Source organism: Caenorhabditis briggsae (genome assembly GCF_000004555.2).
Source record: "Caenorhabditis briggsae complete genome, chrIV, whole genome shotgun sequence".
NCBI classification, from domain to species: Eukaryota; Metazoa; Nematoda; class Chromadorea; order Rhabditida; family Rhabditidae; genus Caenorhabditis; species Caenorhabditis briggsae.
In genome coordinates, this window is record NC_013487.2 from 7,714,331 (window position 1) to 7,729,641 (window position 15,311).

General features: G+C 37.5%; 6 protein-coding genes across 6 annotated transcripts; 3 read left to right on the plus strand and 3 right to left on the minus strand.

Moving 5' to 3' along the window:
• Positions 1–122: 122 nt before the first annotated feature.
• Positions 123–1,448, plus strand: CBG05875 (the record flags this gene model as incomplete). Its single annotated transcript, XM_002633117.1, has 6 exons — positions 123–307; positions 367–723; positions 764–858; positions 901–1,025; positions 1,073–1,149; positions 1,202–1,448. 6 exons carry the CDS (start codon positions 123–125, stop codon positions 1,446–1,448), a joined length of 1,086 nt encoding a protein of 361 aa, XP_002633163.1.
• A 490-nt stretch (positions 1,449–1,938) lies between these two features.
• Positions 1,939–4,289, minus strand: CBG05874 (the record flags this gene model as incomplete). The annotated part of the gene is made up of 6 exons (XM_002633116.2): positions 1,939–2,232; positions 2,280–2,499; positions 2,547–2,900; positions 2,948–3,180; positions 3,429–3,582; positions 4,147–4,289. 6 exons carry the CDS (start codon positions 4,287–4,289, stop codon positions 1,939–1,941), a joined length of 1,398 nt encoding a protein of 465 aa, XP_002633162.2.
• Positions 4,290–9,275: 4,986 nt separating this feature from the next.
• CBG26345 lies at positions 9,276–10,313 on the minus strand (the record flags this gene model as incomplete). The annotated part of the gene is made up of 4 exons (XM_045235520.1): positions 9,276–9,455; positions 9,630–9,753; positions 9,775–9,800; positions 10,305–10,313. The coding sequence occupies 4 exons, from the start codon at positions 10,311–10,313 to the stop codon at positions 9,276–9,278; spliced, it is 339 nt and encodes a 112-aa protein (XP_045098513.1).
• Positions 10,314–10,651: 338 nt separating this feature from the next.
• Cbr-tes-1 lies at positions 10,652–12,223 on the plus strand (the record flags this gene model as incomplete). Its single annotated transcript, XM_002633115.1, has 5 exons — positions 10,652–11,098; positions 11,146–11,283; positions 11,327–11,758; positions 11,805–11,963; positions 12,011–12,223. The coding sequence occupies 5 exons, from the start codon at positions 10,652–10,654 to the stop codon at positions 12,221–12,223; spliced, it is 1,389 nt and encodes a 462-aa protein (XP_002633161.1).
• Positions 12,224–12,550: 327 nt separating this feature from the next.
• Positions 12,551–13,640, minus strand: CBG05867 (the record flags this gene model as incomplete). The annotated part of the gene is made up of 3 exons (XM_045235521.1): positions 12,551–12,769; positions 12,849–13,118; positions 13,167–13,640. The coding sequence occupies 3 exons, from the start codon at positions 13,638–13,640 to the stop codon at positions 12,551–12,553; spliced, it is 963 nt and encodes a 320-aa protein (XP_045093134.1).
• Positions 13,641–14,756: 1,116 nt separating this feature from the next.
• Cbr-valv-1 lies at positions 14,757–15,268 on the plus strand (the record flags this gene model as incomplete). Its single annotated transcript, XM_002633113.1, has 3 exons — positions 14,757–14,796; positions 14,848–14,948; positions 15,155–15,268. The coding sequence occupies 3 exons, from the start codon at positions 14,757–14,759 to the stop codon at positions 15,266–15,268; spliced, it is 255 nt and encodes an 84-aa protein (XP_002633159.1).
• Positions 15,269–15,311: the final 43 nt, after the last annotated feature.

Genomic DNA, 15,311 nt, shown 5'->3' on the forward strand with positions numbered 1-15,311 from the left:
ACATTTGAACTTTTAGTGCGTTGACTCACAGACAGGTCGATTCGTCTATAAATTTGATCACTTTAGGCGTTGTCATTTTTCGATCACTTTCTAGGTTTTCAATATTTTCTTCTGAAAAAAATATGAATCTTGCGACTGTACTATTTTTGCTATTCGTTTCTGTCCAATCAAAACTTCACATTTTTGATGCAAAAGTAACACAAATTCCTGCACAAAAAGGAACTAGAATTTATTTTCCCACAAATGGAGACGAAGCAAGTCTGAAATTAATCACAGTGAAAGCAGAGAAAAGCCAAATTGACACCAAGTACGCAAATTTTGTAAATTCTTCTCGAATTAGTTATAATCTATGATTTCTATTTTCAGCATCTTTGCATTTTCTGTTCCTCGAGCGGATGGTTCGTTGAATCCACTCGTTGTAACTGCTGATGATGATACCGTAGTCGTCACCAGACCAGATGGTGATACAACTCCAGTCACTCTTTTTCAAGATAGAGTAACAGAAAATTTGAATGTGTTTCCTGTTTTTGAGAACAGTGCACTACAATTCAAAGCTGGAAAGAATGTCTATTTAGCAGTCGACAAACCAAATGGAAAAATTTTGACGATCCAGAATCTGAAAGTTGATAGACAAAAGGATGGATATCTGCGTGCGTACTCCGGAGTTCCAGGAGATTTGATTCCAGAACCGTATTTGTTCTTCACCAGTGATATTTACATCGAGTGAGTTGCAAATTAAGGCTAAAGGAACTTTTCTGTTCAGTATAACATTCTATCAACAACTTGACATTCCGATCTACGAATTCTCATTGGATCCCGTTTTTGATGGAGTCAGCTATACTGTTGGATTCGGATATTGTAATAAAAAACTCTCTGAAATAACATAATAATGTGTTTCAGTGACTAAAACGCTGCAGTCTTCTGGATTGATAATGTCTCCGGGATTCCCAATCACTCAACAACCAAGTGATATGTCTTTCAACGTGAATAGAAAGGGAAATGAAGATATTTCACTTCACATGAATGTAAGAATCAGTCGTTGACTTTCACAATAAAATTGAAAAAAATTCAGACATACTTCTACAGATCGCTCTCTTATAACACTGAAATCACTGTAAGATTCGGGTTTGGAGTCGAGAACGTACAATCGTAAGTTAAAAATCTAATAAGCCACTTGACATTGTAAATTCCGGAAATTCAGATTTCCATCAGGACTAAATGGAAGATTGGGTGCTTCTGGAAAAATTAACAGCGTTGAAGTGTCCTCAATAGGTGCCTATGCTCTTCAATATTGGACAAATTCCACTGCGACGAATTCGGAGGGTAGCACGATTCCAACAGGACAAGGAACAACACCATCAGTTATCACAACTACTAAATCTTCTTATTTTATGTCTAACAGTCTTTCTATTTTGACAGTAATCGTATCATTGTTGATAGGATGTTGAAAATTGTTCGATTTTTGTTTTTTGAATGAAAATTGGTGCTCATAAAGTTTTAATGACTGGAAACGCCTAAAATACTAGTTAGTTTATTCAAACGGACCGAACTATAATTCAGAAGAATTTGAAGCATCCCGAAAATCAAAAACTCCCGTAGAAAAAACAAACCTATACATTTCTATATCTCTTTTGACTTCCGTTCGTTACAATTTAACCGAAAAAAATCGTGCCGAACAAAAGCATTAAAACAATCAAAAGAAAATGTTTATTGACTTTTGACAATGGTCACTTTCCGGTTCCTCGAAAAACGAAAAAGTATTTATGGCCTTGTGAAGTTGAAACTTTGTTTACCCATGCCCTCTTTTAACTAACGTAAGAAACTATTTTTGTCGGCTAACCATTGAAAAAGAATTCATAAAATACTCATAGTTTCATTAGTGGAACCGACCGTAACCCGTTATGAATAAATTCAAATACAGTACAAATTATGAAAAAGTTAGAATCGAAGAATGGCTGTCATCAGAAGAGAGGCCACGATTTGTGGGAAGCTGGACGATTTGGTGGTAGTTTCGACTGGAGATGGAGTTGTAGCAGTGGTGTCTCTCAAGAAATACTGAATTGCGTATGGTCCATCGGATTCAATTACGATTCTACTGATTGGACTGTTCGACGTGATGTTGGATTGACCATATGAGATCATTGGGAAGATTATTGGACCAAGGGTTTCTGGAGTTGTGAAAAGGGTAATGTTTCCAGAATATCCTGGAGCGCTAGTGGTGTCGAATCTTGGCTGAAATTTATTTATTTTTAATTGAAAATGTTTTTGAAAAGGCTAACCACAAAGTAGGCGTCAACGTTGATTCCATTCTGATTTTTCAAATTAAAATCTCTGGTTTCATAAGCTCCATTTGGAAATGCATTAGTCATCAGAAGTCCAGAAGAACCAATGGTCAAGTTTTTTCTAGCAGCATAGTTGATTTCATACTTAACACTGTTACTGGAAGAAGTGAAATAGAATCTGTCCAGAGGAAGTTCAAGTTGATCGTATGTGGTGACCCTTAAATGGAAATTTGAAATTCTCAGTTCTTTTGAGAGTTATCTCACGTGCTAGCGTTGAAGAATCGGCTATCGAAGAATTGGACAGGGCTGACGTCTTCTGGGAGACCAACGAATCCAGTGAGAACTTCACTGCTTCCGACGAAAACATTTTGAGCAACAGGAATTAGTCCAGCTGGAGAACTCATCTTGAAGACAACATTGGTTCCTTGTTTGTAGTTAATCGGCTTGTTTTCAAAAAGTGGGAAAACATTCAAGTTTGGTGTGACGGAATTCATGTAGAGGTATCCTCTAAGATTGTTGGTGGCTCCTGTGAAATAGACACTGACCATATCGTTGTCTTGAGTTGGGACGAATGGGGTGAGAGATCCGTCAGTTGAAGCTACAGAGAGAGTGAAGGCACTGAAAGAAATCAGGAATACTTTTGAGAAAAAAATTTAATGTTTTACTTGGAATTCTGATCCGCGTTTTTAGTGATGATCGTCAGAGCTTGAAGATCTTCTTGCGGGCTGTCGGAGATGATAAAAATCTTATAAGTTTTGTTCACTTCATAAAATGTTTTTTGTGCACTGAACGTGCTTAATGGAACAATAGATGCTCTGGAGAAGGCAGCAAAGGCAAGCAGAGTGAAGAGCAACATTAGGAACTTGTCCGACTGGGAGAGTAGAATAGATGAGAATGTCTGCAATCAAGTTAGTGGAGGAATATTTATACAAGTGTTGACATTGGTGATAATTCAAGGAGCTGAACAACTTCAAAAAGATAAAATTGAGGAGGGTGGTAACACCCACACTAAAAATTTGAAGTATGATAAGAGAAAAAATATATGAGTCACTTAGAGGTTATGGGGTACGGAAATGCGAACGATTTTGGGTAAGGAAAAAGAGAGGTGAGAAAAGAGAATAGCCAGACGATCGCAAATGGCTGGACACCCCATCCATTCCTCCGTGTATTTGCATTTTCTCTTTTGTGTCTTCGAAAGTGAGTCAGGACGCACCTGGCGCCCCGGTCCGCTAGCGAGCAGGTGTGAACGATTGCGCGTTTTTGTTGAGGTTGTGTGAAACGGAATGGTTTCTGGTTGGAGCTAGATTTCAACAGATGGAAACAAAAAAGAAGACGAATGAGGAAAATGGGCGAGAACGAGGGAAAATGAATGGACGTAAAACTCCCAAATTGTTCATTTGGGCTAGATAGAATCTGTATGTAAAACAAAAGAGATTGGGTCAAGAATATAAAACGAAAGAAGGTTTAGAGAATTTATGAACATCTGGCAATCAATATGGTAGGATGTGAAAAGGATGATGTGATAGGTTGAGAGTCCTCCAGGTAAGTTTGCATACATTAATGAACCATGAAGTTCAAACAGAATAAATTAGCATCAAGAATTTCGATCGAGATCGGTTCCGTTCAATTGGTTCACCTTTTCAAAGTTCAATGATCTGAAACCAAAGACTTGATTTGTTAATGGAGAATTTTTCAAAAGGGTTTTCACGAATTTTTTTCTGTTGAAATCGAAAACGACTGTTTTTGTACAAAGAAAATCTAAATGTTGAAATTTGAAACTTGAAACCGTCTTGTGTTGTCTGTACAGTTGTTACGACTCATGCTTCTGGAGTGGGAATGCGCAAAAAAACGGAAGCTATCTAACTTTTCAATGTTGATGTAATATTGAGATTCTGAGGAGCTAAACAGGATCTCCCAATGTGGCCTCCGGTTCGCTCCCATTAACCTCCCATTCCGGGTAATTCCCAAATGCGATTGGTAATTCCTGAAACCTTCGATAACTCCCATATTTCGGGGAGAGAATTCGAGGCGTCTCCCTCATCGGTGACGCCCCGAATTGGTCGAGTAACTCTCTGAAAATTACCTAAAAACGGAAGTGTTTTCAAAGGGGCGTTGAGAATTTGCTGACATTTTCAGTACTTATAATTTGAGTCATCTCCTATACGATGTCAGAAATATCTAGTTCACAGTTTGATGAAGTAGGAAGCTGCAACGAAGAATATAAAAACAACACAAAATAGAAAATCCTAAAATTCGGAATCAAGCTTCAGAACTTGAAATCTTCATTAAATGTTTCCTACCAAAACAATTGTGAAGGCATTTGTTTGAGCGGGAAATTTTCATTCAACCTGTTTGTTTTTCATATAGTTTTTTCGAACAAATCATGAAAAAAACTAGGTAGCATAAGGTTGGTTTTTAGCCGCTATCTTGCACGACAAAAGCAAAAAACTGAAGTCAGGGATGGCAGTTGCATGATTCCCAAATTCTGGATTTAGAAAAAGAGTATGTAAGCAATGTTCCTTCAACTCCAAAGATATTTTAAAAGTGCTAACGGTTATTCAATAAAACATCGAAAAATGTAGATGTTCAGTTTTTCTCTTTCATAATCAGTGTATCACTCATCAAGTTACTCAAAACAACCGAAATAAGCCTCGATACAGAAAAAAGAAAACGAATTGAAGATTTCAATTGAATAGACTTATGCCGGTGTTAAGTCTACCCTGAATTGTTCTAGACTTTCGATATTGGACATTCTGAATACTTTTTTGTTTCTCAAAAATAATTATTCTAATTGTGTGATTATTCATGAGAAATATGTTTTGGAAACCGTTTTTTTAACTTTTTTTCGCGAATAACCTCATTAGTTTTGTAAAGAATAAACCATCTCTTGAGAAAACAGTGCCATCACCATCGTCCAAGTTTACCGTTTCAATAAGGACATATGACAATGTTTTTGTTTCCATTTTTACGGCTACTCCCATATTGTTCTCGATACATTGTTTCTATTAGGTTGGCGGGAAAGTCTTTGTCACTTTTTCAATAGTTTATTTCTCAAAGAAAAAATAACCGAATAATTAATTATATTGTCCATCATTATCAACAACATGTCTCCAACGTTCCCTCAATTTATGGATTCCATTGCGGTAGAATCCAGCCGGGCGTGAGGCAAAGTATTGTTTGAGTGCCGCTTCGACCGCTCCACGGGAATTGAAGCTTCTTCCTTCGAAGGCACGTGTCATATCGCCAAATAACCAATAGTCGGAAGGAGCAAGATCAGGAGAATACGGGGGGTGAGGGAGAACATTCCATCCATATCCCCTCAGCTCCTGCTTCACTTGTTTCGAAACATGTGGGCGAGCGTTATCATGTTGATAGTACACTTTCTTGTCTTTCAGGGCCGAACGGTCGACTGCTTTCTTGAGGTTTCGTAGTTGATAGTGTAGAGGTCTCCAGTTATTGTTTTGCCCTCGGGCAGAAGTTCCCAGTAGATGGGGCCGTCCACTCCCCACCACACAGAGAGCATAACTTTTTTCGGATGAAGGTCGGGTTTGGGGACATCCTGTGGGCTCTCTCCTTCTCCAACCCACTGGGATTTCCTGTGGTGATTATCGTAGAAGACCCACTTCTCATCTCCGGTTATTAGCCGGTCCAGCCATCGATCGCCCGCGTGGAGAGTGAGAAGAGTAATCGAATCGTCGACTCGGCGGTCAAGGTTGGCTTGAGTCAGGTGATGAGGTATGAATCGACCAAAAAGTTTTCTCATTCCAAGAGACTTCAAACCTTCAAGGACTGTGCTATGGTGAACTCCGAATGTGACAGCTAGTTCACGGCTAGATTGAAATGGATCCGATTGCAATGCGTGCTTCAGCTTGTCCAAATCCAACTCACGGGGTCTCCCAGAGCGACCCTTTTCATCGAGCGAGAAGTCATCTTTTTCGAAACGATGGAACCAATTGCGAATAGTATTGTAGTGAGGGGCATGTGTGTTGTACACATTCTTCAAGAAAGTTTCCGAATCCTTCATCGTGGTGTGAGCTAGGAAGAGGTAAATCAAAACATGTCTGATGTGAATAGCAGTGGGAACAAACATATCGTTTCAATTACAGATGAGGAGCAGGGAAGGAAATGGGGACTTGTTTATATGGAAGGTTCTTATCACCTTGTTATTCACTAGAGTCGATATCATACACAGCCTCCATATACGAGAACAGTGATTAAACAAACAGAGTGACAAAGACTTTCCCGCCAACCTAATACTCCCGTCACCTTTATTCCCTTCCCTCCAATTGCCTCATCAACCGTGTCAATTATGGTCCGATGTCCACGTATGTTGCCACTTCACACATTCTACTTCTCTTTCTCTTCTTCTTCACCCAATTTCCCTCCACATTCTCAATTTCCCTCTATTCATCCCGAACAAGTCTGTCATCAGATGACAATCCTTATCAAATGTTCGCATCTTCTCCAATTTCGAACACACTCACACTCCTGTTTTCGAGGTCACTCTTGTCCGGTAAACATTGCATAATTGAATAGTCTAAACTTTTCATTTCTTCTAGTGATATCAAAACCCCTCTTTTTCATTTTCATGCCTTTTCCCGTCTAATTTGGATCAAGTTACATTTGGAAAATTGATAGTTTTGGATGTGCCAGAATACGAGGAAAACATAACAAGCCTCTTTTTTTGACTACTCCAACCTCAAATAAAATGTATAGATGCAATTTTATTATCTGTTCGTAAGAGACCAAAAATCGTAATTAATGAGTTTACTTTCGTTTTTCTTGAAGGTTAAAAAGGTGAAGTCCTCGTGTCCAGATGTTTGAAATATCGAAATTTCGAAATACTTCCTATGCCTTGAACGGACGTTTCATGTGATATGAAACATTCCCAATCAGTAGCAGCAATCTTTTGAAACCGAGAGTGCAGCCACCAATCTGTCTGTCTCCTCGCTCAGATTTTATCGACTGATATGATAATATCATATAATGATCGGTGTTCACAGCGCATGGCTATCGAGTTTGCCGAATTTTTCGGCACCATAGCTCAGCTGGTAGCAACACGGCACCCTAACGGCGAGCCAACACTATCAACTTCTCGAAAAAAAAAACCTTTTCAACTTTAAGCTCAATGATTACAATTTCTGTAAAAGATGCAAGAGAACTGTTGATTCTTGAATTGTTTTGTTACATTATCAGAAACATTTTATCAGTTGAACATTTTTTGAAATCTCTCATAGAAACTGAGATAATTGAGCTCAAAATAAAAGTAAAGAGCGGGCATTTGTGTTTCTCGTCAAAATAATTTAAAATATATCGAAAATACCACATGAGAGCCAAATTTTCTGTTCCTTTGTTCTTGGAAATTAAATATATTTTTATCATAATTTATGTAGAGTTTTAGAATACTTCGAACGAACTAGATGAATTCTTTCCTTGAAAAACGCAAGAGATGTCTTCTAAATATTCCATAATCCCTGTCAAAATGTCATTTCCAAATCCTGTTCTTATTAGTATAAGAGTTCACTTTTAATACGACTACTACTTGCTCTTCAATTCTATATTCTTCGTCTTCTTCTTCTTTTCTTTCTTCTTGTCACTTCCAGGCAATTCCCTAATGCATTCCCTCACCTCTTTTTGCCCTTCGCCCATTCCTCCATCTCAACCAATTTCGTTCTCAAATCGAATCCGAAAAAGTGCTTTCCCTTCCCATTTTCTTCGCGCACCACCAAAATTTTTCAAAATTGACGAAGAAAGAAAAAAAAGCAGACATTCTTGTGAGCACTTTATCGAGACGCAGACACACCAAAACGGGGTCTTTCTAAAATGTGGAAGATTTTCATTCCGAAGGCGTGCCAGTGGTTTTAGTTTGTGTTTGTAGTCGGAGAAAAGAAGAAGAAGACGTTGGGACATCATCCTCGTCCTCGTGTATATCTTCTGCCCAATTGAGCACGTTTCCGTTAGATTTATTCGTTTAACAACTGCTGCACCCATCCCATTTCTTCTTTTCAACAATCAAACATTTTCATTTCCTATTCACCTAATCCGAATCGAATCGGTGTCACTGTCTGTTGACTCTTCGGACTTGACTTGTCCCTAGCTGCTTTTTCGTTTTTTCGTTTCTTGTTCCTCAAACTTCCTGCAAAAAACTTTTACAATTTTTTCGAGATTCCCAGGAGGAACAAAAAAGACAAAAAAGGCTCCGAGTGAATTATAGCAAGAAACGAATTCTCTTTTTCTCTTCCTTTTTGTTTCTTCGTTTCCCCAACAGCTCTCTTTTGTGTGCTGCTTCAGCCCATACGGATTAGGAGAAACTTGTCTTGCATTTCGAGGTCAAAATGAGTTTTTGTCAAGAATAAGATAGAAAAAAAAGTGAGTGACATGACCCCTCAACTCCCATATGTTTATATATGTATTTCTTTGCCTGTTTTATACACCACCCAAAAATTTTTGAATTATTTTTCCCGGTTTCGCTTGATGAACCTTCTTTTTATGAGTTTTTCATGCGTTCTTCAAAACCCAAAGGCTATAAATTTCAAAAAAAACCGAATGTTTCACAATCGGGAAAAATATAAAAATGGGTTTCAAAGTTTTTTTTCGAAACAATAGATCAGCTTGAAAAGTTAGAAGTGTTGGTGGAAGCTGAATTGAATAAAGTTATGACCCTTTATTTATTTCTGGTATTTTCTGCAAATTTATAATTTTGAAATTGCACCTCATGAGCGCCCACCTCATCAAATTTCTGTTCTCTAAATCTGAACTCTCCAGATGTGCACGTCACTTTGAAATGTACACTCTAGATTCATGCCCTTCTCCTTCAAACTCATTGAATAATTTATTTCAAGAAGATATGCACTTAACTGCCTTCTTTCTTCCTCTATATACCTATTCCGTTTCCCACAACTAGTACCTCCTTCTTCGTTTATTTTTACGATCTGAAAACGGAGAAAATTGTAGTCTTTCTCCACTGAAGTCGTTCTCTTCGAAACCTCATTTTCATGAATTTCTAATCTTCTTTTTGTCTTCTTTTTCCTCCGGGTTCTTCTCCATTTTCCGTTGTATGCGCCTCGAGTACGCCAAGTTCGAATCGTTAATTACTTTTTGCCGCCTTTCGCTTTTTCTTCTTCTTCTTGTTCTTCGTCCATTCTCACTTCTTCTGTTTTCTTTTCTAATCAGCTCCATTTTGTTTTCTCTAAATCTCTTTGTCCTACACACTCTTTCACCTATTACATATTTATCCAGATTATTCTAATCCGTGTTAGGCTTCAGGTGCCAACAAGCTTTCTTGCATAAATTAGATAGCGGAATGTTTCAAAAGAGAGAGAGAGAGAGAGTGTGTGTGTAAAAGACTTTAGAAACGCAGACACCAGACACCATATCCATTTTTTGGAAACAGAGAGGACGTTCGAACAGCGTCGTCATTACTCCTTTTTTTCTGGTTTTTTCTGTGGTCTCGTCTGTTTCCCGTTCGTTTCTATTTCTCAAGTATTTTAACTTTGAACACATGTTTTTTGCATTTAACTTTCAAAATGACGTAGAATGAAAAGGATTATTTCAGGTTAGCCAATCTCCAGATTAAAGAGACTTTTGTGGTTTTGTCTACCTGTTATTCCAATATCTATTAGTTTTTGATGTAACTCATGCATTACAGAATTGTTGACCGAACTGGTTTTCATGAAAACCAACAACTTTTGAAAAGATAGACATTCTTGATTTCTCAGGTTACAAAAACGATAACATTTCTGAACTACCATTTTCAAATCTCTGCATATTTTATATAATGACCTAATAAAAGTTCAATTCTACTTTTTTTTCCAATTCACTACTAATGACCAGAGCAGCACTTTTCAATGCCACCTGCCATGACTCATTCTCGCATTTCCCCTACTACCCAGGCATTCATTCCTTTCAATTTCTCAAACCTCTTTACATTCTTATCAGATCTATTTCAACCGGAAACCGTTTCATCAATTTCACCGATAAGTTTTCCAACAAAACAATATAGCTTCGTGTACAATTTCCCACAAAATTCATGGATGTTTGTTCCCTTTTTTCTCTGTCCCACATGTGAAAACTCTCACTCACATGCTCGTATATAGACAAAATCGAAATGTTTGCTCCGTTCATCGAAATTGTATTTTTATTGCCACCTTCCCTTCCACTTCTTTTCCCATTTTCTCCTCTTTCTACATCTGCAATATTTGTGTTTCTTTTCCTATTCTTTTTTATTTATTTTCATCATCTCAAATATAGTATGGTATCTCTCTTTTTTTGTATTTCCACTCTATTCTAGACAAACACTTTCAAGCTAAAAAATAGACAAATGTTCGATGCTCTCTCCATTCTCTCCAAATAACTCATTCTTTGCAGTGATGGCCGAGGTTACGTCTCCTGTTGTGGACGACAAACCATGTTTTAAAACGAATCCAGGAATTTTCAAATTGGGATTAGCAAGACAACACATTCTGGCTCATGACATTGGACAGGGATCACAGTGTCGAAATGAACCCACATGCAAATGTGAAGGACTTGACTTGCATTTCTGGAGAAAGATGTGCAAGAATTGTGGATGTCGGATGGATGAACATGATGTCGTTTTGCCAAATGAATTCGATCATGCTCAAATTGTAATCGGAAGGTTGTTTGGAGTCAAAGAACATTTCGAGAAGGTCCTCACAAAACCAGGAATGTATAAACCAACGGATCAAAACGATGAGAACAATATGATGTCAAGAAGATCACAACCAACTGCAGTCTACAATTACAAAATGTCGTCAAGTGATTCAGAATCCGAGAAGGATGCTCCGACGTTCAAAAAGGTATGTTGATGTTTTTATCAGGGAATATAAGTGAATACCAATTTTAGGACAAAGTACAGTACGCCTGGGCTCCACTTCCAGACAAGGATCTGGTATCACGGTATATGAAGTGTCTTCCTGAAGATGAACGACCACTTGTTGGATCCAAGGGAGAACAAAACAGAAAGTCAAGACTTCAATTCCAGGTGAGATTCTATTTGTGATAAATTATCAGAAATTCTTTCCCAGCTCCCTCTCTATGATTGCAACGTGGAAGATGCGAGATTCGTTGAAGAGAAAGATGTTAAAACTCTCCAAAAGTTTGTAGAAAATGTACGAAACAATGTGATTGGAGTTGGAAGAGTCGTTGAAATCGGAAAAGATTCTGACAACTATGGAGATGACTCAAATGACTTTGAAAAATCAATGAACGCGGCTCTCAAAGGATTACAAGTCGGTGAAACTGATTGCAAGGATTGCAGTGAAATAATGAAAAATGGAGAAATCGGAGTGGAATGTCACCATCACACCAAAACAGACACATACCATCCAAACTGTTTCCGATGTGAGACTTGTCGTCAATTATTGGTCGACAACATTTACTTCTTCTACAAGAACAAGTATTACTGTGGAAGACATTATGCTGATCAGTTGTATCCAAGATGTGCAGGATGTGATGAAGTATGTTAAACAGGAGAGTATATTATCTTAAATTTTGAATTTCCAGTTGATTTTCGCCAACGAATACACATTTGCCGAGGAAAAGTCATGGCATTTTGATCACTTTGCTTGTTTCAAATGTGATTTCAAGCTGGGAGGTTCTCGATACATGACCCGAGATGAGAATCCATTCTGTTTGGAGTGTTATATGAAGCATTATGCAAAGGTCAGATTACTTGCAAACTTAATAATTTTACAAGTTTTCGATTTCAGACATGTGACACTTGTCAAGCTAAAATTGGTCCAGATGAGAAGCGATTAAACTACAACGAAATTCATTGGCACGCCGAGGAGAAATGCTTTCAGTGTGTTCAGTGTCACTCGAACCTAATTGGGAAGAAGTTCATTTTAAAGAATCACAAACTTTTGTGTTCTTCTCAATGCAAAGCGAACTATAACTCTTCCCACCCAGATGATCAATTGTAATTTTTAATTGATTCTATATATTTTTCTTCCATCCACGACATTTTCCTTTTTCTATTCCTATCTCTCTTTTCCTACTCAAATCATGTCATTCCCGATTTTCATTTGATCCGTTACTTCAGCTTTTGGCGCTTTTAGTTTTTGATTTTTCTCCTCGTGTATATTGTTCTTTTCACTTGTGCGGGACTCTGTATTTTCGCGCTTCTTTCGAATTTTGTGACCCTGTTGAAGCATGATTGTGCATTTTTTTTAAACTATTTTTTCGAGCTTTGCTTGAAGAAGAATGAATACATTTATTGAAATCAAGTGAAACCAAAAGATTCAGATGTCTTAAATATTCAACAGATCACCAACTCCATCGTCACTGTCAATGCTGTAACCATCATCTTCATTCTCACTTTCTTCCTCATCATTTTCTTCGTTTTCTTCAAAATCTTCGTCTTCGATCTCCAGAATGAACTCGAATATTGCTGCACGAGTCCATGTGCTGAAGCAGTTTTCTTGAAGGAGTGTATACACACAACGAGCGTCATTCCATAGAACTTCTTCCTAGAATAATAATAATTTCTTAACATCCATCTCAAAAATTGAAAGTTACCAGAAGATTTTTCATCTTAAACTTCTCTGCTAACTTGATATTTTTAACCGTTGCTTCCTGACCATACGAACGATGTTTGATAAGAAAACTTTCGTATTTCGAGAGAACTTGATGCATTTCCCAATGCTGTGCCAACTCAAGAACTTTTCCAACAGTTTCCTTTTCAATTGAGAATGGAGGATGAAGAAAGTTCAAAAGTTTTCTTAATGCCGGAAACAAACTCGATGGAACTATGATGTCATTCAGAATCCCCTTCTCTTCAAAGTGTTTTCTCAAAACTGACGAATTCAGGGCAAGCACCTGAATCAACTAGAAAATGAATCGAAAATTCAAAAATCAGAAACCAACCCCAGAATTAGCGTAAACCTTCATACTACCATCGTTCGAACAAATCCTCGCATCGAGCCATTTATTATGGACATCAAAATTGATATAATTCTCTTGACGAATTCCACATGCCGACTTCCGAATCAATTTCAGCTCAATCTTGTTATACTTTCTACCCTGATCAATTGGACTCAATTTCCAAGATTTCATTCTTTGTGAAAACTGAATTTCATTTCTGAAGTTCAACTCTGGAGTCTGTCCCTCTCCAATGAATTTAGTGTCTACTTGAGCCAGCAACTTCCACGGACACAAACTGGTTTCCTCACATTTTAACTCAAATTGCCCTTGAGCTGTATTCAAAACAGTCCAGTATCCAGTCCACACCAGTCCAAGAACATCGCCGATTGGAATTTTCACTTTTAATCTAACTGCAGAATCAACTGGAATGTCCAAGGTCTTGATCACTTCCGGTATTTTCCATAAATCATCACCCATTGCTTTATTTCTGAATTTTCAATTTTGGAATGCCCGTATTTATTAAAAAAAAGTGAATTTGTTACCTGTTGTCTTAAATGTCTAGATCTTCAGAATTTACTTTTTCAAAACTACAAATATTCAGATTTCTTTTCAATGTCAGCTAAAAACTTTTGGCTCCATCTTCCACGCTCCACTTCTCCCCTTCACGTTTTATTTTTCAAGACGTCAGGACCTAAATCACCTATTCATAGCCTTCTTACAAACAAACGAATTCATAACAAATTCTTCAAATTTTTGAAATCTCCGAATTCTTTCATCCCGGTTTTCTCCGCAATCCATCAAAATTCTGTTCGCTTTCCCGTCTTCTTTGTTCTCCAAAATTCCCGCCCTCCCCCATCTGTCCAAAATCTCAGTTTTTAAAACGATAAAAATGGAAGCTTTAAATATTTAAGAAATCCTCTCTTTCCTGATCCAGGTCAGTTGTGACTGTTGAGGTGTGAAGATGATTGACAAAAAAAAACAGTTTCTCTTCCCCGAAATGGGGTTAAGAAGGTGTCCTTCTTATATCCATTCATTCATCTCATTTGCATTTGTTTTCCTTTCTTTTCAATTCGCACCGTCTTCTTTTTCCGTATTTTTTGTTGTTGTCTTTTGATTCATGACTCATTTCCAATATATTTTGTGAACAGGACAATCTTATTCACTCTTTTTTTTCAACCAAGACAACCCACACAACAAACAAATAAAGAAATGGGGTTTCGTTCTCTTTTATTCACACCCATTTCTTCAGTCTTGAGTTTCACGTCCTATCCCAAAAAGGAGAAGGAATCAAAGATTCGAGTTTGAGTGTTGGAAGACAATTTTCAGATTATCTTGTCCTCCGCCTCCTCCAAAACTTTTTGTAGTCCTCATTTTCTTCCTAACCCCACTGACTCATTTCTCGTCCTCCCACTCAGCTGGTTTCGAAAACCTAGAGAAAAAAGTTCAGTGATAACTGATAGGCGTGTGCATACCTCCATCAAATAAATACATTCTCTTCGTTCTCTGTTGACATTCCATTTCTTTTCCTAACCTCAAAACTTCTACAGTTCTAAAGTTTTAAAACTTTCGAAATTTCAGACTCTGTTTTTCAAAATGCCAAGCTGCCCAAATTGTGAGAAACCTGTGTATTTCGGTGAGTTTGTTTAAATTCCTATTTTCCATAATGAATAAACGATTTTTCCAGCCGAACGAGTGTCATCTCTCGGAAAGGATTGGCACAGACCTTGCTTAAAATGTGCTAATAAGGCTTGTGGGAAGACTTTAAGTGCTGGAAGTCATTCTGAGGTTTGTTAATTTCAAATTTTCTAGATTAGAACGTAATTTTTCTGAAGTGTGCTAGAATAATTTCTCCCAGACTTTCTGTACAATTCTATTTATAGTTTTGTTTATAATCGACCATCAGTGAAAATAAGTGTCATCAGAAATTATTATAGACTCTCAAAATATGATTAATAACTGATAACTAAATAAAAACACTGATAAATTTTCAGCACGAAGGTAAACCATACTGCAACCGTTGCTACGGAGCTCTGTTCGGACCAAAAGGATACGGACATGGAGGAACAGAATCACATACTTTCCTCCATGGAACTACTGGAAAATAATTATTTTTTTTTGTTTTCTCCATTACCAAAGATGCTCTAATGT